The sequence below is a fragment of the Hemiscyllium ocellatum genome, chromosome 25 (genome assembly GCF_020745735.1).
Source record: "Hemiscyllium ocellatum isolate sHemOce1 chromosome 25, sHemOce1.pat.X.cur, whole genome shotgun sequence".
NCBI lineage: Eukaryota > Metazoa > Chordata > Chondrichthyes > Orectolobiformes > Hemiscylliidae > Hemiscyllium > Hemiscyllium ocellatum.
In genome coordinates this window covers 7,310,638-7,336,371 of record NC_083425.1, presented here as the reverse complement: position 1 = coordinate 7,336,371, position 25,734 = coordinate 7,310,638, and the positions used below count along the sequence as shown (strand labels likewise).

Here is a 25,734-nt window from a genome sequence, read left to right as displayed (position 1 = left end):
AACAGTGCTGGGTCCACTACTTTTTGTTGTTATATAAATGATTTGGATGTGAACGTAGGAGGTGTAGTTAGTAAGTTTGCAGATGACACCAAAATTGGAGATGTAGTGGACAGCGAATAAGGTTAGAATCAATGAGGTAAAAACAATGAGTGCAGAGTGGGAGGGGAAGTTAAAATGTTGGGCCACGGGGTGGTGTGGTTGATTGGTGCGGGTGTCCTGGAGATGTTCCCTAAAGCGCTCTGCTAGGAGGCGCCCAGTCTCCCCAATGTAGAGGAGACCGCATCTGGAGCAACGGATACAATAAATGATATTAGTGGATGTGCAGGTAAAATTTTGATGGATGTGGAAGGCTCCTTTAGGGCCTTGGATAGAGGTGAGGGAGGAGGTGTGGGCGCAGGTTTTATAGTTCCTGCGGTGGCAGGGGAAAGTGCCAGGATGGGTTGTAGGGGGCGCGTGGACCTGACCAGGTAGTCACGGAGGGAACGGTTTTTTGCGGAAGGCGGAAAGGGGTGGTGAGGGAAATATATCTTTGGTGCTGGGGTATTTTTGGAGGTGGCGGAAATGTCAGCAGATGATTTGGTTTATGCAAAGGTTTGTAGGGTGGAAGGTGAGCACCAGGGGCATTCTGTCCTTGTTATGGTTGGAGGGGTGGAGTCTGAGGGCGGAGGTGCGGGATGTGGACGAGATGCATTGGAAGGCATCTTTAACCACGTGGGAAGGGAAATTACGGTCTGTAAAGAAGGAGGCCATCTGGTGTGTTCTGTGGTGGAACTGGTCCTCCTGGGAGCAGATACGGCGGAGGCGGAGGAATTGGGAATACGAGATGGCATTTTTTGCAAGAGGTGGGCGCCTCCCAGCAGAGAATCCGTTGCTCCAGATGCGGTCTCCTCTACATTGGGGGGACCTGGGCGCCTCCTAGCAGAGCGCTTTAGGGAACATCTCCGGGACACCCGCACCAATCAACCACATCACCCCGTGGTCCAACATTTCAACTCTCCCTCCCACTCTGCTGAGGACATGGAGGTCCTGGGCCTCCTTCATCGCCGCTCCCTCACCACCAGACGCCTGGAGGAAGAATGCCTCATCTTCCGCCTCGGAACACTTCAACCCCAGGGCATCAATGTGGACTTCAACAGTTTCCTCATTTCCCCTTTCCCCCACCTCATCCTAGTTCCAAACTTCCAGCTCAGCACTGTCCCCATGACTTGTCCGGACTTGTCCTACCTTCCTATCTCCTCTTCCACCTATCCACTCCACCCTCTCCTCCCTGACCTATCACCTTCATCTCCTCCCCCACTCACCCATTGTACTCTATGCTACTTTCTCCCCACCCCCACCCTCCTCTAGCTTATCTCTCCACGCTTCAGGCTCACTGCCTGTATTCCTGATGAAGGGCTTTTGCCCGAAACATCGATTTTGCTGCACTTTAGATGCTGCCTGAACTGCTGTGCTCTTCCAGCACCGTTAATCCAGAATCTGGTTTCCAGCATCTGCAGTCATTGTTTTTACCACGTTTGTTGGATCTGACACACTTAGGTCTATGGCACAAACAGTGTTGCACCTTGGCTGACCCACAAGGAAGCAGTTTGTGATTTTGGAGTTTTGAGCTGTCCTTTGAAATACTGAATCGTTGCGGGCGCCAGTCGTTTGGTGGACAGTCTTTTGGGTTCAGCACCCTGATTGATCTGCTAGTAGCATATGCTTGTCTCAAAGATTAAGCCACGCATGTCTAAGTACTCACGGGTGGTACAGTGAAACTGCGAATGGCTCATTAAATCAGTTATGGTTTCTTTGATTGCTTCAAACATTACTTGGTTAGCTGTGGTCATTTTAGAGCTAATGCATACATGAGATAGAATCTTGATTGGGGTTTGCATTACAAAGGTTTGTCGTTTTGTTTCTATTTTGGGAAAGAGGATCAAGGCAATAATCAAACTGGTAATCAAATTTAGATTACCATACCACGCAAGTGTTTCAGTTACATTCCTTGAATGAACCTTTGGAAAGAAATGTGATATCATCATCTAGAAAACTTGAATGTTGCCGATCTTGCAGCCAATGTGTCTGGGCATTGTGTGTTTCACAATTACCACCATATCATGAATCTTAATGCATGCTAAAAGTAGTAGATTTCAAAACGTACTAATAAAGCAGTTTGGTTAATGTCAGTGCATCTGGGAGTGCATGCAGTTTTTCTTTCTATATCCTCTTCAGTATTCTTAACAGATAGTAACAAGGTTGATGCTATTCACGAAGAAGCTAGCAATGCATGAGTGGTGTCTGCATGGTTTGTACCCCGACTTTCTTCCTTTGTTGGGGGAAAGAGTGTTTTGAGTTCCGCTCCAACCATGGAATGTGCTAGTTTGCACTTTAACTTGTGGACTGCTAGTAGGTCTGAACAAATTTCAGCCTCCCAGAACAAAACTCATTTTAGATTTTGAATTTTGCATTGGTTTGAAATTGAGTTAACATTACAACAGCTTTTCATGCTGATTTTTATTAGCTTTGTTTTACATATTTTTCTCCATCCTTTTTCCTCTCCTCTCCACTTGGACTTTATTGCTCATCGTTATGTTGCCATCACTTATTGAATTGACCCCAATTGATGTGTTCTAAAGAAGAAGCATTGCACTCTGTTCTGTCTTTCAGATGCTGCTAAACCTACTGAGTTTCTCCAGCACTTTTATTTTTAGTTCACTATTGATGTGCAATTTGCTGACAGTTTTAGCAATTTTTTTCATGTCAGGTATCATAGCTGCCCTGGCCTTCCTTTTACCTGTGCACTCAATGAACTGAAGTAGCTACTTTGTTGAAATAAGCCTTTGATTTGAGGCCCTGCCAAAGTGGATGTCAGGATGTAAATGAACAGAAAAGCAGTTCGATTAATTGTATTGTAAAATAAATGGATAGGTTAGACAAGAAAATAAAATATAAGGGTTCAGTAATTAAGTTAGAGGTACCAATAATTCCTCAGCAAGTGTAATAAAACAAAACTATTGACCAGAATTTCCCAGCTTTGACCCCTAAATTGCTGCACTTGAACTGGGATGCAAGTTGAAGAGCCTTAATTAGCCCCTGCTTACTTGCATTTATCAAATAGCAATAACAAGATGTGCAACAGTGAAGATTGCCTGAAATTACTATTTCAGGTTAGTGGCTTCTGTCTGGTGTTGCACTAAAGACAAATGTTTAGCTGATTTTGCTTAGTGATGGCATGATAGATGCTTAATAGAAATGTATGAGATGTTGCAAAGCTAATTAATTGGATGAACAGTTTGTGTCCATTACTTGTATTGTCTTTTTTTATTATTCATTCAAATGTTGCAGCAGAAGCTGTCCTCTTGAAGCTACAGTTCAGATCTCATCAGATTTATGAATTACAGCCCTACTGGCCAATCAGGTCCAAGATCTCAGGTCATTGTTTTGAAAAGGTTTCACAAGTGAACAAAAGATAATTCTGAATATATTGACAGATTGGGAGACATAAAAGCAAAGTCTGGTGGGCCTTATATTATTAGAGGACATATTCTAATTAAAGAACAGCATGCCTCATTTCTTAATTTTCCTGGTCAAATAGACATATCAGTTTAAAATGAAACTTCTTCTAGGCACTTTCTGCAATAAATTCTTGCTTACTCCCTCAACAAAGTCTTTTTGATCTGTTCCAACAATCACCTGCAGAGGGTTATAAATCATTAGTTCTGTAAAATGTACAATGCAACTGCAGAGCATGTATTTAAGCCATTATACACTCTCTGAATAGTCAGTTTGTTATGTTCCAGTGTTTGTTCTTTTCGTTTAACTGCAGAATGCTTCTATTTTAAGTGTAACATGTCAGTGATGACTATTTGTTAATTTCTAGTGCCCTTTACCTGGTCATGTTGTGACCTATTAAAATAGCCCTGCAGTTATGCATTTACTGCTTCATTGCCTGTTTGGCTTTGTGCAGTTTCTGGCAGATCTACCATTTCTTGTTGAGGGATGCTTTATTGGCCAGATATATAACTGCTTTGAGAAGCAATTACTTCATCCATTCCAACATGCTACATGCTTCAGGGTATTCATTCAGCATGTCAGCTGATGTGTTTTAGAGCAGAAATTTGAAAATCTGTACATTAGTAACTGAAAGTTAGCTGAATGTCAAATCTCACAATGCTGGCTCCAGCCAATAAAACACCTGCCTGAAGATTAGAATCCAAGATTTCATTATGATGAGAATTTGATATTATTTATTAAAATATTATTATATTCTACAGCATAGAAATATTAGAATGCAGCATTAAATAAATACCGTCAAGCACTCTCACTGTTGTGTTAGCTGGTGTCTATGTAGTTCGTAAAAGTGAATCTGTGCTAGCTTGTGACAGTCTTTTTGTAATATTACATGACAGGAGATTGTGATACCAGGTCAAGGTATTACTTAAACAATCTTCTACTTGGCTTTCTACTCCATAGGTTACATCCTCCATTCTTAACTCATGTTCTGTAGTGCTTTCAGTGCTTGGTTATTGAAACAATGTTTCTTTGGTTTTGCAGACTCTATTGTGCTGTGAAATGCCAAAAGTTAACAAGATTTTCCTATGTTATTTATGGGATTTGATGATGTGTTCTATGTGCTGAACAAATACAACTTTGCATTCATGATTATATGGCCTGCTGTTTGCATTAAAGTTGATGTCTCAATGAACAGGGGATTAGTAAAATTAGGAGCTTGCAGTGATTGGAATGAGGGCCGGGTGGATTTCATAGTGTATGAGTTCCTTGATTAAGTTTGTTAACCTGGGACAAAGAGGGATCCCTAGCTGACAGATATAAACAGGAATCTCAGAGAGTCTCCTCTTTCTAGGGACTGGCTTTGAACAAGCTGGTCAGAGTGCATGAACAGTGCATGTGTAAAAAAAAAACGTGGTGATGGGATAGCTGCTTCCTTGGAGTTATTTCAGTAGTGATGAGAGAAAATTCACTCACACCTGTCATCTCTGAGTTGGGGTAAGCACTTCTGGCATCATGCCTTTATTTGTGAAGTTTGACTTGTTTGATCCTTCCTTCAAAGACTGGCCCCAGTATTTGAAAAGAGAGCCTTTTTTTAGGCAGACTCTGGGGTGTTGATTGAAAAGGCATGAACATATTTGCAATACATAGACTCCCTGAAGTATTTGTCAGAGATTTATCAGCAGGGAATTTGAATACTCCCTAAAGTTGAATGGCATTCTGCATGATCGATACCATCCAATGTCCAATGGTCTGACAGAAAAAGCAGTCCAAACTTTGAAGCCAGGCTAGAAGAAACAGCCAACAGCTTCACACGATACCAAACTCTCCAGGTTCCTTTTTGATTATAGGACCACCCCTCGCACAAGTATAGGGATAGCTCCAGCAGAGTTACTGACAGAGACAAGACTCCAGATTAAACCTGATATTCCTGGACATGGTGACCGGAGGTGGTGAGGTGAAATGGCATCAGGAATGCTGATGCCAGCCATATGCCTGCTCTAAGCGAGCGAGACGGTTTACTTCAGTGGATAAAGTTTGGTAGAAACCACGGAAATGGCCCTGCTTGGGTACAAGGTGAGGTCGACATGAGGTCTGGTGTCCTCCGTTTCCCTCCCCACCCCACGTGACATACGAAGTTCATATAAGTGAGGCACTCCTGAGAAAACATGGAGAAAACATAGCAGAACATATCCACGCCCCTCAGAACAGTCAGAAAGGCTGTCAGAAGCTATGCTGTTCATATAAGTTTTCATGTCTGTTACAGACCTCAGAGTTCTTCAAAACGATGTTTTTAATAAGAAATAACAAACGCACAACAGATGTGAGACATCTCCCCCTCCATTTAGAATTGAAGAAACTTCGCAGTTTGAGATGGATATAGCTGATGTCATAGCCTCGATACCAGTACTGCCTGAAAAAGTCGAGGAATTTCTTTGGAGATTCTCTGGGCGCAAGAGATGGGCAGTGGTCCAGTACATGCCGCCCATTTTGAAGTTGGAGGACCTGGACCTGATGTGAAAACCTCCAGAAGAAGCTATAAGAAGAGGGAGAGGGATGTAATGTTTGGAATGAGGGCCAAATGGATCTTAGTAACGATGGCATCCCTTAACCTTGCCCAATCAGAGTGTCCTCGCTGACAGGTATAAACAGGAGTTTCAGAGAGCCTCCTCATTCTAAGGATTGTCTCTGAACAAACTAGTTAGTGTCCATGTACTGTGTATGTAAAAATAAAGGTGACTTGTTGATTGGATCCTGCCTCTGTGGAGTTATTTCAAAACTAAACAGCTTTCTCCATGTAAACCCAAGAACCTGAAGTAAAACTGTTAGTCCTCAGTTAGCACATTGCTACTAATTGCTAAGCCACTACATCAGTAGGAAAGCCAAATTTTTTTTTTGTGTTTTATCTCAGGTACCCAGTACGAGCAAATAAATTGCACGCCATCAAACAAATCTATGAAATTTGCAATACAAGCATTAGTGTTTTTCCATCGTTTTTTTTTTATATTAATAAATTCTCCCGAGCAGTAAATTGCTTTGTCTCACATCTGTTGTGTGTTTGTTATTTCTTATTAAAAACATCATTTTGAAGAACTCTGAGGTCTGTGACAGACATGAAAACTTATATGAACAGCATGTGATAACTGATTAAAAGTCAACAGTTTTAATTTTTATGCAAGTCACTTCATTTCAGGTTAGGATGTTGAGGTTAAAGTACCTATTTTGTAGTTTGTGTGCTTTCTTGTCAACGTGATAGATGTCAGTCCATGCAAATAACATTCTGTTTCCAATCTGTAAGCATTGAACATTCTAAATGTGGGTACATAAAGATTGGTTGGAGAATAAAACACATAGAGCACTGCCCAAGCAATGTGATACAACACCAACAGCGGATGAAAGAACTCATCCTACTGCTCCAAACTGTATACTTTCAAATCCTCTTCACTTATTCCTAGGGTCTTTTGTACATTCGGTAATCCAATTTAGTGCCACTGTGTAGGCAGTTTAGTGCTGTGAGCACATGCTTATAAGGGGCTTGGTTCAGACTAGACAGAATTTTCATGTAAAATCTAAATAATTATGAAAAAGAGGCATCACAATAAGTTGGAATTGAATTCAGTTCCAGAGGTAATGACAACTTAGAATGCAGTCCTCTTTCTAGATAATACTACTGTTGTAAGCTTAAACATTTTATTTTCCTATCCCTTCATGTTTGCACTAAACATGCCATGTATCGTCTGCAAGTGAACAGGTAAGGGATTTGGTTTCAAATCATTTATATTGTTACTCCAAACTTCCTTTGAATTGGTAATTTTATTTGTAAAATGCTCTGCAACCATCATAACAGATTCGAAATTTCTTTATTTATTAGCCATTTCAGAGCATTATCTAGTTAATGGAATGTATATTAGCTTTTAATCTGGTACTCTTGAAACAGCTTAAAATGTGGGAAAGAAATCTTTGAGTGTCCTTGAGTGACAGTTGATGAGCTGCAGACTCTGAAGTGGTTAAGTACATTACTTGTAACGTAATGGTTTAAATGAGTTAGCTTAAAATTTTCTCAGTCATTTAAAAGTTATCTCCCACCCACACTAACAAGCATGCACATGTAACTGAAGTGTAGGCGGATTATCAGGGCTGATGAAAAAGATCAAGGATGCAAGGAAGTCTAATATCATAGATCACCATGTATAAGTTGACCCAGCATGTAAACTTTTTCAGGGCTCCAAAATCATGTTTTTGCATATCATGCTATGCTTGCATTTGTAGTCAGCAAAATATTTCTCCCCAAAAATACATATTTTACTTATGGGTACCTTATGATTAGGTGCAAATGATCAGACAGGTGATACAATATGTGTTGCAACGATTTGTGGAAGTTTGATGTACACACAGAGTAAACCAGACATGGTGAACGTCTAGAACAATAAGTCTTCTACCAACACTTGTGAAGCTAGTTACAAGCTAAACTTTGTGTCACTTGCTAACTTGTCAGATAACTATACTGCAACCATGAGACTTTGGTGTATGTGAAAACAAGTGCGATTGCAGAAGGAAAAAGATGCTTGAGGTCAAATGCGCCACTTGTGAGAGTGCTGTTCAAATTCCGAACACTGACCCCACGGTCGTAGGAAACATCAAGAAAAACGTAATGGGAGCTTGTCATAAAAGTACTGTGATAATCAGATGAGATTTTACTCCACGTTTAGACCAGAAAAGTAAGATGGATAAAGATTGTGTAGATGATTAGTTCATCGAATATTTTCGGAGTAATTTCTAAAATGAGGTATATCTGAAACAGCACAATCTAGAGTCAACCAGGGAACAGGTTATACTAGACCTAGTATTGTGCAATGACGTGAAGGTGTCTCTAACTGGCAGCAACCATAATAAAATTGAATTTTACTTTCATTATGTATGAGTCTGAGACTACTTATTTAAACTTTAATAAGGACAATTATGAGGGCATTGAAATAGAGCTGGCTAAAGTGAATTGGCAAATTTAACCTGTTGAGGCTAGTAGTGATGAAGTAATGGGATCTTTTAGAATACACATAATTAATGCATTCCAATGAGTAAGAACATTTTGAAGGGATGGTTCCATCATTTACAGTTGATTAGAAAGATTAAAGATTGTACCAAACTTAAAGACAATTAACATCAGTAAGAAGATTGTTTTGGAGGAGTTAATGGGGCTGAAGGCTGATAAATTGCCAGGATATGATAGTTTGTATCTCAGAGTTGAAGGAGGTGACTGTAGATATAGTCCAAGCATTTGTGAATATCTTCCAAAATTCTATAGAGTTTGGAATGATTTCTGTGAATGGGACCAAATCTATTACCTGTCCCCACCCACCCTGCCCCATGTAAGAAGAGAGCGCGAGTTCTCCCTGTATTCCATGAGATCCAACCTTGCTAACCAGTCTCCCATGGGGAACCTTGTCGAATGCCTTATTGAAATCCATATAGATCACGTCTACTGCTCTGTCCTCATCAATTCTCTTTGTTACTTCTTCAAAAAGCTCAGTCAAGTTTGTGAGACATGATTTCCCATGCACAAAGCCATGTTGACTATCCCGAATCAGTCCTTGCCTTTCCAAATACATATATATCCTGTCCCTCAGGATTCTCTCCAACATCTTGTCCACCTCAAACATCAGACTCAGTGGTCTATAGTTCTCTGGCTTGTCCTTACCAGCTTTCTTAAACAGTGGCACCATGTTTGCCAACCTCCAGTCTTACGGCACCTCACCTGTGACTATCTCAGCAAGAGGCCCAGCAATCACTTCCCTAGCTTCCCACAGAGTTCTAGGGTACGCTTGATCAGGTCCTGGGGATTTATCCACTTTTATGCGTTTCGAGGGATCCAGCACTTTCTCCTCTGTAATATGGGCATTTTTCAAGATGTCACCATCTATTTCCCTCCATTCGGTATCTTCCATGTCTTTTTCCACATTAAATACTGATGCAAAATACTCGTTTCGTATCTCCCCCATCTTCTGTGGCTCCACACAAAGGTCGTCTTACTGATCTTTGAGGGGCCCTATTCTCTCCGTAGTTACCCTTTTGTCCTTAATATATTTGTAAAAACCCTTTGGATTCTCGTTAACTCTATTTGCCAAAGCTAGCTCATGTCCCCTGGTTGCCCTCCTGATTTCCCTCTTAAGTATATTCCTGCTGCCTTTATACTCTTCTAAGGATTCACTCGCTCTATCCTGTCTATGCCGGACATATACTTCCTTCTTTTTCTTAACCAAACCCTCAATTTCTTTACCTACCCTACCAGCCTTCCCTTTCACCCTAATAGCAATATACTGTGTCTGTCTCATTATCTAATTTCTGAAGGCTTCCCATTTTCCAGCCGTCCCTTTATCTGCAAAATCTGCCCCCAATTAGCTTTTGAAAGGTCTTGCCTAACACTATCAAAATTGATTTTTCTTCAATTCAGAACTTCAACTTTTAGATCTGGTCTATCCTTTTACATCACTGTTTTAAAACTAATAGAATTATGGTCGCCGGCCCCAAAGTGTTCCCCCACTGACACCTCAGTCACCTGCCCTGCCTTATTCCCCAAGACTAGGTCAAGTTTTGCACTTTCTCTCATAGGTACATCCACATAGTGAATCAGAAAATTGTCTTGTACGCGCTTAAGAAATTCTTCTCCATCTAAACCTTTAACACTATGACAGTCCCAGTCATGTTTGGAAAGTTAAAATCCCCTCTCATAACCACCCTATTGTTCTTACAGATAGCTGAGATCTCCTTACAAGTTTGTTTCTCAATTTCCCTCTGACTATTAGGGGGTCTATAATACAATCCCAATAAGGTGATCATCCCTTTCTTATTTCTCAGTTCCACCCAAATAACCTCCCTGGATGTATTTCCGGGAATTTCCTCCCTCACTACAGCTGTAATGCTATCCCTTATCAAAATCGCCATGCCCCTCCTGTCTTGAATGTCCATGGTACAGGATGTGGATGCATAATGTATGAAATAGGTGTCTTGGGGGCCTTTGCAAAGTATGCAGCTTATTAGTGTGAGACATGTCCGATCCCATTTAATCGATGAGATCAAGAGATGCCTGTGAAGAAATAATACCCAAATTGCAATTATACCAGGGATCTTCCATTGAACAAGAGGGATCTGGATATAAGGAACTGAGTGGAACTATCATCGTACTAAATGAGACAGATTTCGATCAGATTGAGCAACTCAAGTTTGGGCATCCATGAGGTGCTGCAGGCCTTCAACAAAAGAATTGTATTCAAACATGTGCAACCTCATTGTCTGGCATATCCCCCACGTAACCATTACCATCAAACCGCAGAATCAACCTTGGTTCCATGGAGAGTACAGAAGGGCATGCCAGGAGCAGCACCAGGCATACCTGAAAATGAGATGTCAACCTGGTGAAGCTACTAAACATGACTACATGTATGCCAGACTGCATAAGCAGCAAGAGATAGACAGAGCTATGTAGATCTCTGAACCAATGATCAGATCTAAGTTCTGCCATCCTGCCATATCCAGTCGTGAATGGTGGTGGACTGTTAAAACAACATACTGGAGGAGGAGGCTCCACAAATATCCCCAGTCTCTCAATGATGGAAGAGCCCAGCACATCAGTGCAAAAGATAAGGCTGATCTTTATCCAGAAGTGCCAAATAGATGATCCTTCTTGACCTCATCCAGTGGTCCCTAGCATGACAGATACCAGTCTTCAGCCAATTCGATTCACTCCACATGACTTCAAGAAATGGTTGGAGATACTGGATACTGTAAAGCCTATGGGCCCTGACAACATTCCTGCAATAGTACTGAAGACTTGTGCTCCAGATCTTGCTGCTCTCTAAGCCAAGCTACTCCAGTACAGTGACAACACTGGCATCTACCAAACAATGTGGAAAATTGCCCAAGTATGTCCTGTACATAAAAAGCAGGACAAATTTAGCCTGGCCAATCACTGCACCATCAGTCTACTCTCAATCATTAGTAAAATGATGGAAGTAGTCATCTGTCGTACTATTAAGCAGCACCTGCTTATCACTAACCTGCTCAGTGATGCCCAGTTTGGGATCCACCAGGTACACTCAGCTCCTGACTTCATTACAGCCTTGGTTCAAACATAGACAAAAGAACTGAATTCTAGAGGTGAAATGTTAGTGATAGTCCTTGACATCAAGGCTGCATTCGACTGTGTGGCATCAAGGAGCCTTAGCAAAATTGGAATCAATGGGTATCAGGGGGCAAACTCTCCAGTGGTTGGTGCCATATCTGGCACAAAAAAAGGTGGCACTGATTGTTGAAGGTCAGTCATCTCAACCCCAGGACATCTCTGACCTCCCCTCCATCATAAGATGGGGATGCTTGTTGATTGTACAATGTTCGGCACCATTTGTGACTCCTCAGATACTGAAGCTGTCCATGTTCAAATGCAACAAGATCTGAACAGACTTGGGCTGATAGCTGGCAAGTAACCGCACCACACAAATGCCAAGTTATGACTAACTCCAAGAAGAGACAATCTAACCACCACCCCTTGACATTCAATGGTGTTACCATCACTGAATCCCCCACTATCAACATTCTGGAGGTCACCATTGACCAGAAAGTCAACTGTCCTAGCCACATAAACATGTTGGCTACAACAGCAGGTAAGAAGCTAGGAATACTGCATCTCCTGACTCCTCAAAGTCTGCCTATCATCTACAAGGCCCAAGTCAAGAGTGTGATGGAATACTCCGATGAGTGCAGTTCCAACAATACTCAAGAAGCTTGACACCATCCAGTTTAAAGCAGTCCCCTGATTGACACCACATCCCCAAACATCCACTTTCTCCATCTCTAAAGCTCAATAGCAGCAGAGTGTAATATCTACAAGATGAACTGCAGAAATTCACCAAAGTTGCACAAACAGTAGTTCCAAACCCACGACCACTTCCATCTTAGAAGTACAAGGGCAGCAGATACATAACATAAGAACTAGGAGCAGGAGTAGGCCACCTGGCCCTTTGAACCTCCTCTGTCATTCAATGCTATCATAGCTGATCTGCTCGTGAATTCAGTTCCACTTATCTGCTGAGGCAAAAGTGAGGACTGCCAATGCTGAAAATTACAGTGGTGCTGGAAAAGCACAGCAGATCAGGCAGCATCTGAAGAACCGGGAAATCAACGTTTTGGGCAGGAGCCCTTCATCAGGAATGAGGCTGGAAGTCTCGGGGGTGGAGAGATGTCCAATTACCTACCTGCTTACTATAACCCTAAATTCCTTTATTGTTCAAACATTTATCTATTTTTGCCTTGAAAACATTCAATGGGGTAGCCTCAACTTCTTCACTGAGCAAGGAATTGCACAGATTCACAACGTTTTGGGTGGAGAAGTTCCCTCTCAATTCAGTCCTAAAACTACTCCCTCTTATTTTGAGGCTATGCCCCCAAGTTCAAATTTCACCCGTCAGTGGAAACAATCTCTCTGCTTCTAATCTATAACGCTTTAAATTTAATATTTCTTCTAAATTCAAATGAGTGTAGTGCCAGTCTATTCATTTCTCCTGATAAGCCAACCCTCAACTCTGGAATCAACTTAGTGAACCTCCTATGCACCCCCTCCTTTGCCAGTATATCCCTTTCAAATAAGGAGAACAAACCTGCATGCAGTGCTCCTGGTGTGGCCATACCAGCTCCCTATACAGCTGCAGCATAATCTCCCTGTTTTTAACTCCATCCCTCGTGCAGTGTAGGACAGTATTGCATTTGCCTTCTTAATTAGCTGCTGCCCGTGCAAAATAACTTGTTATTCATACACAAGCCCACCCAGGTCCCTGTGCACAGCAGCATGCTGTAATTTTTCATTATTTACCAGTTTGCTGTTATTCCTGCCAAAATGGATAGCATCACATTTATCAACATTGTACTCTATCTGCCAGACCCTTGCCCACTCACTTTATCTATATTCCTCTGCAGACTTTGCTCTATCACTCACCTCAGTGTCACCTGTGAACCTTGACACACTACACTTGGTACCCAACTCCAAATCATCTATATAAATTGTAAATAATTGCAGTCCCAAAGCTAATCCCTGGGGCACACCACTAGCCTCTGATCGCCAACCAGAAAAACACCCATTTATCCCCATTCTTTGCTTTCTGTTAGTTCACCAATTCTCTATTTATGCTAATACATTAACCGCAATGTTGTGCACCTTTATCTTATACATTAGTCTTTTGTGCCGCACCTTGTTGGATGTTTTCTGGAAATCCAGATATGCAAGGGTATTTTCATGGAATTTTTTCAATAAACTGTGCTACATTAATTTGACATAAATTACCAGCATTATTTTTCTCCCCATTTCAAATGGTAACGATGCATGCTTCCTCAAATTTTATACATAGTCATTTCAAGTTTTAGAAGTTCCAAAGATAGACTTATGCACAGTGATCTAGAGAATTGACAATGCTGGTTATTACAGATGGCACTTTTTGAGACTACGTGAATTCAAGTCAACTTGTTTTTGATATTTTCTCACAATTGGTTGAAATCTGTCTTTTATAAGTTTAATTTCTCCACTTTTGCACAAGACCTAGAATAAGTTTGTAATATTAAGAAAATCAATAATCTTTGCCTTACCCTTTGTTCCTGCCATTTGACAGTATCTTGCAGCTAGATATTCTCCACGGGCAGACCTGACAAAATGAAAGTTTTATTCCTACCCTTCATAAATCTAACCACCTTGGGTATTGTAAAGCAAGCGACTAGCTCACTTTGGCAATAGATCAAGATTTGCTCATAACTGTATCTGAACCTGAGATTCAGCGAGTCTTGTAATCATTTTTGTGTTTTCAAACTCTTCTGTATTTCTTCCTTTAACCTTGAATGCAGTCATTTACTTTTGTAGCTGTACGTACTACACTTTGTACTATGAGTGCATACCAGTGATTTTCCTGTTTGTGCTTCAATGCAATAGGAGCATTTTTAATTGAATATTGATTAAATATTGAGGGCAGAAACGATTAGACCATGTACGGTGACCGAAGCAGAAATCAATAGTAGGATCAGGGCTGAAAGAATCAAAAAGTGTGGTGCTGGAAAAGCACAGCTGGTCAGGCAGCATCTGAGAAGCAGGAGAGTCGATGTTTCGAGTGTAAGCTCTTCATCAGGAATGTTGGCGGGGAGGAGAGAGCAAAGGGGCTGAGAGATAAATGGGAAGGGGGTGGGGATGGGGGGAAGGTAGCTGTGAATGCAATAGGTACATGAAGGTGGGGGATGGTGGTGATTGGTCAGAGTGGAGGGTGGAACAGATAGGTGAGAAGGGAGGACAGTTCAAGAGGGCGGTGCTGAGTTGGAGTGTTGGATGTGGGATAACATGGGGGGAAGGGAGATGAGGAAACTGGTGAAATTGACACTGATGCCATATGGTTGGAGGGTCCCAAGTCAGAAGATGACGTGTTCTTCCTCCAAGTGTTGTATATAGAATTTAGTGGTGGAGGCGGCCCAGGACTTGCATGTCCTTAGCAGAGTGGGACGGGGAGTTGAAGTGTTCGGCCACAGGGCAATAGGGTTGTTTGGTGCATGTGTCTTGGAGATGTTCACTGAAACGTTCTGTAAGTTGGTGTCCTGTCTCCCCAATGTAGAGGAGGCCACATCGAGAGCAATGAACACCGTAAATGAGGTGTTTGAAGGTGAAGGAAAATCTCTGCCAAATGTGATAGGATCCTGTGGGACCTTGGATAGAGGTGAGGGAGGAGTTGCAGGAGTAGGTTTTACACTTCTTGCAGTGGCAAGGGAAAGTGACAGGAGTGGAGGGTGGGTTGGTGGAGAGGCGTAGACCTAACGAGGAATTGGTGGAAGTAATGGTCTGTGCAGAACGCTATAAGGGGTGGAGTCTGACTGTAGGTGGTAGAAATGGTGGGGGATGATGCGTTATATCTGGAGGTTGGTGGGGTGGAAGGTGAGGACTGGGAGGTTCTGTCCTTGTGATTGGAGGGGTGGGGTTCACAGGCAGAGGTGCGGGAAGTGGAGGAGATGGGCTGGCTGGGCATTGTTGACCACGTGGAGGGGAAATTGTGGTCCTTGAAGTAGGAGGCCATTTGGGATTTTCTGGAGTGGAATTGGACCTCCTAGGATCAGATGTGGCGGAGGCAGAGGAATTGGGAATAAGGGATTGCGTTTTTTCAGGATGTGGAGATTGGGAGGAGGTATAGTCCAGATGGATTTGAAGTAGATGTCCATGTTGAGTTGGTCGCTGGAAATAGAGCTGGAGAGGTCCAGGAAGGGGAGGGAGGTCTCTGAGATGGTCCAGGTGAACTTGGCGTCAGGGTAGAAGGTGTTCATGAAGTTGATGAAGTGTTTAACCTCCCTCGTGGGGGCACGAGATGGCGTTGTAGTGAAAGAAAAGGTAGGTAATGGTGTCGGTGTAGCTGTGGAAGATAGACTGTTCCATGTACCCGACGAAGAGGCAAGCATAGCTGGGACCCACAGGTGCCCATGATACCTCTTGGGTTTGAATGAAGTTGGAGAATTCGAAGGATAAATTGTTGAGGGTGAGGGCTGAAAGACTTGACTAAGAATGAAATATTAACAGAGGCAGGCGTGAGTCAGGATGGGCAGCAGGAAATCTGGAAATGGGAAAAAAAATGTAAAGAAGGGCACTATTACAATAATGATGGAGGACTTCAATATGCAGGTTGACTGGGAAAATCAAATTGGTAGTGGATCCTGAGAAAGGGAATTTGTGACGTGTATTTGATGGCTTTTGAAGCAGCTTGGTAATATAGCCACTGGGGAACAGGCGGTTCTGGATTTGTGATCTGTAAGGAGGTCGACTTGATGAGGAAGCTTAAGGTCAAGGAACCCCTAGGTGACAGTGACCATAATTTGATAAGCTTCACTTCATATGAGAGGAGAAGCCAGAATTAGATGTAATAGTATTACAATTGATATAGATGACTACAAAGATGTGATGGAGAAGTTGGCCAGAGTGGATTAGGAGGGGTGCTCAGAGAAGATGGCAGAGCAGCAAAGGCAAGGGTTACTGGGGATTATTTGGGAGTTACAGCAGACATTCATCCCAAGAAAGAAGAAATATGTTAAGGGGAGGATGAGGCAACCATGGCTGACAAAGAAAGTCAGTGACAGCATAAAAGCAAAAGGAAAAACATACGATATGGTGAGATGATTAGATTAGATTACTTACAGTGTGGAAACAGGCCCTTCGGCCCAACAAGTCCACACCGACCCGCTGAAGTGCAACCCACCCAGACCCATTCCCCTACATTTACCCCTTCACCTAACACAATGGGCAATTTAGCGTGGCCAATTCACCTAACCTGCACATTTTTGGACTGTGGGAGGAAACTGGAGCACCCGGAGGAAACCCACGCAGACACGGGAAGAATGTGCAGACTCCACACAGTCAGTCGCCTGAGGTGGAAATTGAACCCAAGTCTCTGGTCCTGTGAGGCAGCAGTGCTAACCACTGTGCCACCGTGCTGTGGGAAGCCAGCGGATTGGGTAGCCTTTATAAACGAATAGAGGACAACCAAAAAAGCAATAAGAAGGGAGATGAAATTTGAGGGCAAGCTAGCTAGGAATATAAAAGAAGATTACAAGGTTTTTTTAGATATATAAAAAAGAGACAAGAGTAGACATTGGACCTTTGGAAAATGAGGCTGGAGAAGTAATAATTGGGAACAAAGAAATGATGGAGGAACTGAATAGGTACTTTGTGTCACTCTTCATCGTGGAAGATATCAGCATACCAGAACCTCAAGAGAGTCAGGGTTCAGAGGTGAATGTAACGGTCATCACTAAAAATAAGGTGCTGGGGAAGCTAAGAGTCTGAAGGTGGATAAATCACCTGATCAGACTATATCCCAAGATTCTGAATGAGATAGCTGTGGAGATTGTGGAGGTATTGGTCGTGATCTTTCAGAAATCACTGAAGTCAGGAAGGTCCCCAAAGGACTGGAAAATGGCTAAAATAACACACCTGTTTAAGAAGAGAGAGAGGCAGAAGGCAGGAAATCGTAGGCTGGTTAACCTCAGTTAATGGCAAGATTTTAGAGTTTGTTATTAAGAACGAGACTGCAGAGTACATGAAAGTGCATGGTAAAATAGAGATGAGTCAACCTGGCTTTGTCAAGGGCAGGTCATGCTTTATGAAACTGTTAGAATTCTTTGAGGAAGTAATAAGTAAGTTGGACAAAGGAGAGCCAGTGGATATGATCTATTCAAATTTCCAGAAAGCCTTTGAGAAGGTGCCACAGTTGACCACAATATTTGGGCCTCATACAGGGATGCCTTCTGTATCAGCAGGCTGTATGCAGAGATATGTGTGTTTGCTATTAGCTCACACATATGCAGTTAAGTATTGACAATCCAGTTTCTAGACTACCTGTGTCAAAGAAGTCGATTACAAACTGCCCTTATATTGACATTTTCTACTTTAAACTAGTAGAGAATACTCCAGTAACACAGGACAAGTTGAGAGTAAAGTGAAAATAATTCACGACCGTTAAATGTGATGGACATGGTACTTTGGGGTTGTTCTGATGATTGTGGCACAGAAATGAAGCACTGTACCACACAAGCTAGAATTATCCATACCAGCAGAATGTCTCCAATGGGGAATGATCATCATTCCATCACAGATAAAGAAATGTGTTTTAAACCAACTGGATGAAGGTCTCTGTAACATTGTCAGATGAAGGAGGCAGCCAAAGCTATTTTTGGTGGCTCGGGCTTGACTCTGAAATTAAGGGGAAGGCCGAAATATGTGCAAAAGTTCTTGCACTACCTCCATTTGCATCATCACACCCATGGGATGACCAGAAAGGCCAATGCAGCTAATCCATATTGACTACTTTTGAAGGGTGTTTTAGGAAAACTAGGGGAGATTTTTGTGGGGTTTGGTTATCCGGATCAACTCATTAGTGATAATAGTCCACAGTATATATCACAAGAGTTTACCGACTATCTGAAGCAGAAGTGAATTTGACATAGCCAATCAGCTCCTTATCATCCTGCTACCAGTAGTTTGGCAGAAAGGTTTGTTCAGACCATGAAACAATCCTTAAGGATAACTCGAGAACAAGGATCACTGTCCAAAAGACTCAGCCAATTTTATGAACATACCAGAACAAAACCCACTTTGATTCAAAGATCTCTGCCATTGCTCATGGTGAAGCACCATTGTGTTCAGCATTTGATTTGCTGAAACCACCCGTGACAAAAGATGTTGTTTACAGGAATAATAGAATCAGGTTTTTCAACAAGCAACCAAGGCCAAATATCACGTTTTCAAAAAGAGATCTAGAAGTGCTGGTGATAAATTATACCACTGGTGAAAAATGGGTACCAGCCATCATTGTAGCACATACTGGACCAGTTTCCTACACTGTACAGATGAGAGATGATATAGTATGGAGAGGTCATGCATATTAACCCTTGTAACCAGAATGAATTTGCAGAAAAATAGAGACATGGATATAATTGAGGACAGTACAATAACTGGAATATCTGAAGGAGACAATGCCTTGGTGGTGAATGCCACAACATTGTCTAAACCTCTGAATTTTCAGTCATCTCAGGAAAAGATGACAATAAATGATGTTCCTAGTGCACCTAAGACACTAGAGGTTAAAGTCAATGGGAAAAAATAAACTAACATCTGAGGTGTGCCAACAGAATTAAGATCCTCCAGAATGTCTTACTGACTGTTGTATAAATGATTGTGGATGTTTTCATTGTAGGAACCCCTGACATAAAGGGGAAAGGATGTTGTGTATTTATGTAAGTATGTTGGATTGTCGCTTTCACAGTGACTGATCACATGACATATCGATGTCATTGGCCATTTGAGTGGGAAATACTTTAGTCTAACCTTGCTTCCTGTAAAGTAAACATCTCCTTAAAAAGCTTTAGCTGTTATCATTTTGACCACCTGGTCCTTCTTGGAATGTAACAGAAAGTATCTTGAGCATATAATTTGGTTCATGAATGTTTTGTGAAATGCAGTCACGTGAAGATGCAAGACCCTAAATCCACCATAGTGGACATCCTGAGAACTACCATTGATTAGAATCTGAACTGGACTACCTATATAAATACAATGGCCGCAAGAGCAGGTCAGAGGCTAGGTATTCTATTGAGAGTAATTCGCCTCCTGTCTCCCCAAAACATGTCCACCATCTATAAGCCATATGTCAGGAGTATGATGTAATATATCCTACTTGCCAAGATGGTTTCAGGTCTAACAACACTCAACTTGAAACCATTCAGGAGAAACCCAAATAATTAGCATTCCATCCACTGCCTAAATACTTGCTCCAGTCAGCACTCGTGCACAGTGATAGCAGTCTGAACCATCTAAAAAATCTACTGAGGCCTAAAAGAAAACCAGTGGTTGCTTGGAAACATCTGCAAATTGCCATCCAAACCACACTCCATCCTGACTTGGAACTGTATTGCCTTTCTTTCATTGTTGCTCGATCAAAATCCTGAACTCTCTCCCTGACAGCATGATAGGTGTCCTTAAACCCCAAGTACCTTTTGCAGTTGTTCAAGAAGGCAGCTGGTTATGACCTTTCTCAGGGCAGTCATAAATGAGTAATAAGTGCTGACCGAGGCAGTGACACCCACATTCCATGAATTTTTTAAAAAACATGATTAGTTAAAAATTCACCTTAAAAAGATGCATGATAGCATATTATTAGCCTGCACAGATAGTGATCAATGGTGTTTTATTCTGGGTGTTAGTGAAGAAGATCTGGCTCCTCTTTGACCGATAATGACCCTGAACTTGCAGGCTTTTTTACTAGAATCTTTCAGGGAAAGAAATGTTCCATCCTTAGCTCATCTGGCTGTTGTATGACTCTAAATCCACAGCATTGTCTCTGAAAAGACTTAGTGAGCCACTCTGCATCAGAAGTATAGGAGATAGTGGAACATGGACAGTTGGGGATGGGCAATAAATGCTGACTTTGTCACTGACACCTACAAACCATGAATCATATTAAAACCACTGTGACCTTTGAGAGAGGATCAGAACAGATGGACTTCAAATGGACTGCAAACATAACCTGAATAGTCTGGGAAAGTCTTGCATTGTAAGTGGAACTATTGCTATTATAATAGATTTATAGATATTCCAGGCAAAAGGAAAATATGATGCAAGTAATTATGGAAGTGATTTTGAATACAAGTGTAAGCACTTTATGTAAATCTGTTTCTTGACATAAAACTAATGTTACTGAATGTGTACATTACTGTGAGGAGATGGAAAATAGTAAACAGATTTCAAGATTTTATCAGTTGTGCCTAAGGTTTGATTTTTATCCATCAGCTATTTCTCCTTTTGGACCTTCATATTCTCAATGTCGCAAGTAATTTGGCCATTGGAGAGCTGAGGTGCATTCATCTATTTAAATGTCGGCTTCGGTACACCCGCACCAACCAACCCCACTGCCCTGTGGCCGAACATTTTAACTCACTCCTCCTACCAAGTACGTGCAGGCCCTGGGCCTCCTCCATCACCAAACCCTAACCACCCGATGCCTGGAGGAAAAATGCCTTATCTTCCATATCGGCAGTCTGAAACCATACAGGATCAATTTGGATTTCACCAGTTTCCTTATCCCCACTTCTTGACCTGTCCATCTTCCTTCCCACCTATCCGCTCCATCCTCTTTTTCGACCTATCACCTCCGCACCCCCACCTTCATCTGCTATCACATTCCCATTTATCTCTCAGCACCTCAGCCCTCAAGCCTCATCCCTGATGAAGGGCTTATGCCTGAAACATCGATTCTCCCTCTCCTTGGATGCTGCCTGACCTGCTGTGCTTTTCCAGCACCATGCTCTCAACTCTTATCTCTAGCATCTGCAGCCCTCACTTTCTCAAAGCAGATGGAGCCTTAGCATTAGATGACTACGTGCCTATATGCATTGAGCTACGTTTATAATGTAGGAAACTAAACGGATCAAATAGATTATTCTTTTTTAAGTGAATACGTGCAAGACAAGCATAATTGAAATTGGTAATGAGAGGAGAATTGAATGAACTAAACAAAAAAATGACTGTCAGAAAATGCTCAAAGTTAATGTATGTTGCAGCAGAGTTGAAAATTAAATTAGCAAAGCATCAGTTGAAAATGAGTTAATCAAGATGATCAAATCAGATTTTGTCGGGGGGGAGAAAAGTTTATCACATTGCAGATTAAAATGACAGTACAGGCCACAGGCACTTTTGCTACACGTGATGCATTATGCTAAGTAAGTTCCACCTCAGTTGTAAGATTTTAAACACTGCTGTTATTTAAAGTAATTTCAATGATAAAATGCACTACTTATGGCATAGTAAAGTAGTAGCAGGGTGTTGTATCTTCGTAGTTTGGTTGGTGCATTGCTCTCCATTGCATGTAGTAGCAAATTAACAAACATTTCTCTGAAGGTGACAAATGATCAGTTGGAGGGCATGGTATCTGTGAACACCTGCTAAATCTCCTACGAGTTACTTTGTCATAGAATTATGCAATTTTACAGAAAGAAGGTTTGACTGGGTCTTTTCAAAGAACTATCCATGCAGTCCCACTTTCCTGCTGTTTTCCATTGCCATGCGATTTTTTGCCTCTTCCAGCATATATTCAATTCTCATTTAAAAATTTCTGTAAAGTATCCAAAATCTTTCTGATGACCTTTTCTGAATCAAATCTTATAGTCTAACAAAGTCCTTCCATTTTCCTCACTCTATAATTATCTTAAACCTGTCACTGTTGGTTACTGACCCTTCTGCCAGCACTTGGAGTTTCCTCCTATCTGCTCCATTTTACTTTGCGTAGCCTGCTTTGCTGAGAAGTGAAGAATCCAGATTTCCATCGTCTTAACACAACACTGAAGTGTTCTGCCTCAGGTGTTATCCCAATAATTCTTCTCTGCATTCTCTCGAAGGCCTAAATATCCAAGCTAAAATATGATTCTTGTTTGTTCTGACCATCATGTGGCACTTCATTGTGGAGGTAAGGAATTGTGAATGGGCACTTTTGTCCTCCTGGGAATGCGCATTGTCATGGCAGTTCATAATGTTTATAGTGCCTGTAAAACACAAAATGTTTATATACCTACTGCCCTACCACAAGTACATTTCTTTATTTAAAATTTACTTTCAATACAGTTGAGGCTGTCCTAACATATTGCCTTCAAGAACTGAAGAAAAGTGCAATGACTGGCACTAACAGAGAAACAAGCAGCAAATTATAAAATTATCACAAATTGTGAAATAATTTATAGCTTAAATCAAAGAAGTTCATCGTGAGAAACATGATAATTTTTTTGTTTTTTTTAAGTAAATTCTGTGAATTAAACATTAAGTAAAATGTTGTCAAAATTAAATATTAAAGTATTATTCTAACATCTGGAGTATTCTAACATCATGGTACCACTTTGCATGGTAAATGATAGCGTGTGCTGATAAATTTCATGGCTTGATTAGACATTCTCTTTAAATTAAAGTAGGAATCAGATTCAGTAACATGCTTTGTTTAATTGTTTTTAATCAAAAGATAGAAATGAAGACAAAGATGCTGGAAGCAAAATTCCATGAGGAGAAGCTCAAACTACAGCAGAAGCATGATATGGATGTTCAAAAGGTAAACTGAGAAGTTTTTAAAAATAATTTATCTTGCTGTAGGGTATTGCTTCTGTAAGAACATAATATTTTGGCATCACACTAATAATAAAATGGAGGAAGAAAAGAAAGTTGGGAGTTCAATCAGCCTTGGATGGAATATTTTCTCACTTTCACTAAGCTAACATAGGTGGAGGCCTAAATTCTTGGTCAAGTGAATTTACATAAAGGCCCGAATGAATATAAGTTTCACAACTGTGTTTGATGAAATCATTGTTAGAGTGTGATGCAGTCGTACGCTTGTGAGATTCTCTAAACGCAACATACTTTGGACTTCTGATTCTGCACCTGTATTTCAAGGAACTCCGTCTGCTTGTTTCCTGTGAGTGGGGTCATAACGGCAATCTTTCCTGTTAGCGGTTTGAGCTAATGTCTTTCTTCCCTCTGAGATGTGTGTGTATGGCTGCACAGCACTTAGGAAGTTGCAGTACATTCTGGTCATGTGACTGCTGAAAAGAATTTTCAGGCTTTGCACAGTAAACCAAACAGTTGGAAAAAGTAAAATTTCAATGAATATACTGGTCAGCATCGCCTTATTTTCCTCTGAAAGACCAAAAAAACTTTGTTTAATTTACTCAGTGCATGGCTGTCTCCAGGAAACCACTTGGCTTTTCTGAGGGAGAATAGAATAAAATAGAAATTTATTGTCATGTACTTTTACATGAAAAATACAGTGAAAAGCTTTCTAAGTCACCACACCACGCCATCTCTGTTAATGCAGAAGTTGTACATAATGATTAAAAAAAGAAGTAAAATTAAGACAAAGTTCATTGTGATTCAGTTAGTGGCTGGGCTTGGGGAAAGCTGATTAAGGAAAGCTGGTTATACCCTGAAGATAGAACTGGAATGACGCAGCCATTTTGGGACAAGAACGTCATGCTGGGGCAAGACTGCCATGCTGGGCTGAATGCCTCTGCCGAAGGAGACTGTCATGCTGGGCCACTATGTTGGGTCACTGGAAGCCACCTCATCACTGAGGGCTAGGAGAAGCCTCCTGTTCTCCATCCGACATTCCTCAGATGTTGCTGCCATTCTGCTGTCCATCCCTTTGGGCACCCAGGCCTAGCTGTGGACTGGTTGGGGGAGTCAGCCTAGGACCTGCTTCTTGGTCAAAGGGTGAACCTGGGCTGGGGTGGAGAGGAGAGTAAAGCTTGATGTCGGGGTATTGGTCATCATGTTCAGAAGCATTACCACTTGCATGTCAAAAACTGTAGCGGCCTTTCCTACTTTATATTGTTGGTGCCTTTCCAAAGGTGAAGAACGTTATTTATCAATTAGGTCAATAAGCTGAGGATGGCAGGTGGAGTTTAATTTGGAGAAATGTGAAGTATTGCATATTGGTAAAACAAAAAAGGGCAGGACTTATACAATTAGTGGTATGGTCCCGGGTACTGTTGTAACAGAGAGACCGAGGGATTCAAGTACTAATACTTGGAAATTTGAAGGCATTTAGCATGCCTTCCTTCATTGTTCAGACCTTTTGTGTATAGGAGTTGGGACGTCATGTTGAGGTTGTACAGGTTGTTGGTGAGGCCTCTTATATAGCACTGTGTGCAGTTCTGGTCATCTTGCTATAGGAAGGAGAGGGTTCAGAAAAGATTTACCAGGATGTTGCCAGGAATGGTGGGTTGAGTTATAAGGAGAGGCTGGGACTTTTTTCACCAGAGTGTACGAGGTTTAGGCAGTGACCTTTTAAGGTTTATTAAGTCATGAGGGGCATACATAAGGTGAATAATAAGGGGAGTTCAAAACTAGAGGGCATATTTTTAAGGTGAGAGGATAAAATTTTGAAAAGGACATCAGAGGCAACTTTTTTACAAAGAGAGTGGTTCATGTATGGAAAGAACTGCCACAGGGATTGGTAGATACAGGTAGACTTACAATATTTAAAACACATTTGGATAAGTTTGTGAATAGGCAAGATTTGGAAGGATATGGGCCAAATGTAGGCAGGTGGGATGAGTTTAGATTGGGAACATAGTCAGCATGGACTAGTTGGACTGAAGGGTCTGTTTCCGTATTGTGCGATTCTATGGCTGCCTCTTCCTGCCTTTTATCACTTGTGTAGGATATAATGGCTACAAATTTTCTTAAAATTTTCAACATTTGCTGTAGGATTTTTAATAGCTGTTCTGGCCTTTATACAGCTAACTTCTTTCTTAAACTCAAAATTTCTCCTTGTACCTTAAACAGTCGACTTAAATATATGCCAGGTGAGAGTCTGTAACACAACACGATACATAGAGTTTGAGCAAGAATTTCAAGGTTTTTTAAAACCTAGAATAGTTAGATTTTAATATTGCTTTGCGTTTAGCCAAGTGAAAGAAGAAAATATTTTCAAGAGCTATGTGACTGGATGTTGCTTTGCTATTTACTAACCCTCCTAGCCTTGAAATCTTATTGAATACAAATATGTGCAGTCAAATGTAATCAAGTTAGGTGACCAGTAATTGCTACCTCAGGGTTGCTATTACATATGCATATGTCTGGATAAACCTTTACAGTGCCTTTTAGGTAAGGTTCCGACCACTGGCCAGATTTACGCAAATTACACAGATTTA

At 41.4% G+C, this 25,734-nt stretch overlaps 1 protein-coding gene across 4 annotated transcripts in view; it reads left to right on the top strand.

The window, feature by feature from the left end:
* Positions 1-25,734, top strand: part of cep112 (centrosomal protein 112) — a 572,452-nt gene that overhangs the window by 136,672 nt on the left and 410,046 nt on the right. For all 4 annotated transcript variants that reach the window (XM_060844726.1, XM_060844724.1, XM_060844725.1 and 1 more), the window contains exon 9: positions 23,049-23,135. In XM_060844726.1, coding sequence (XP_060700709.1) covers positions 23,049-23,135 — 87 coding nt within the window. The remainder of the gene's footprint in view (positions 1-23,048; positions 23,136-25,734) is intronic.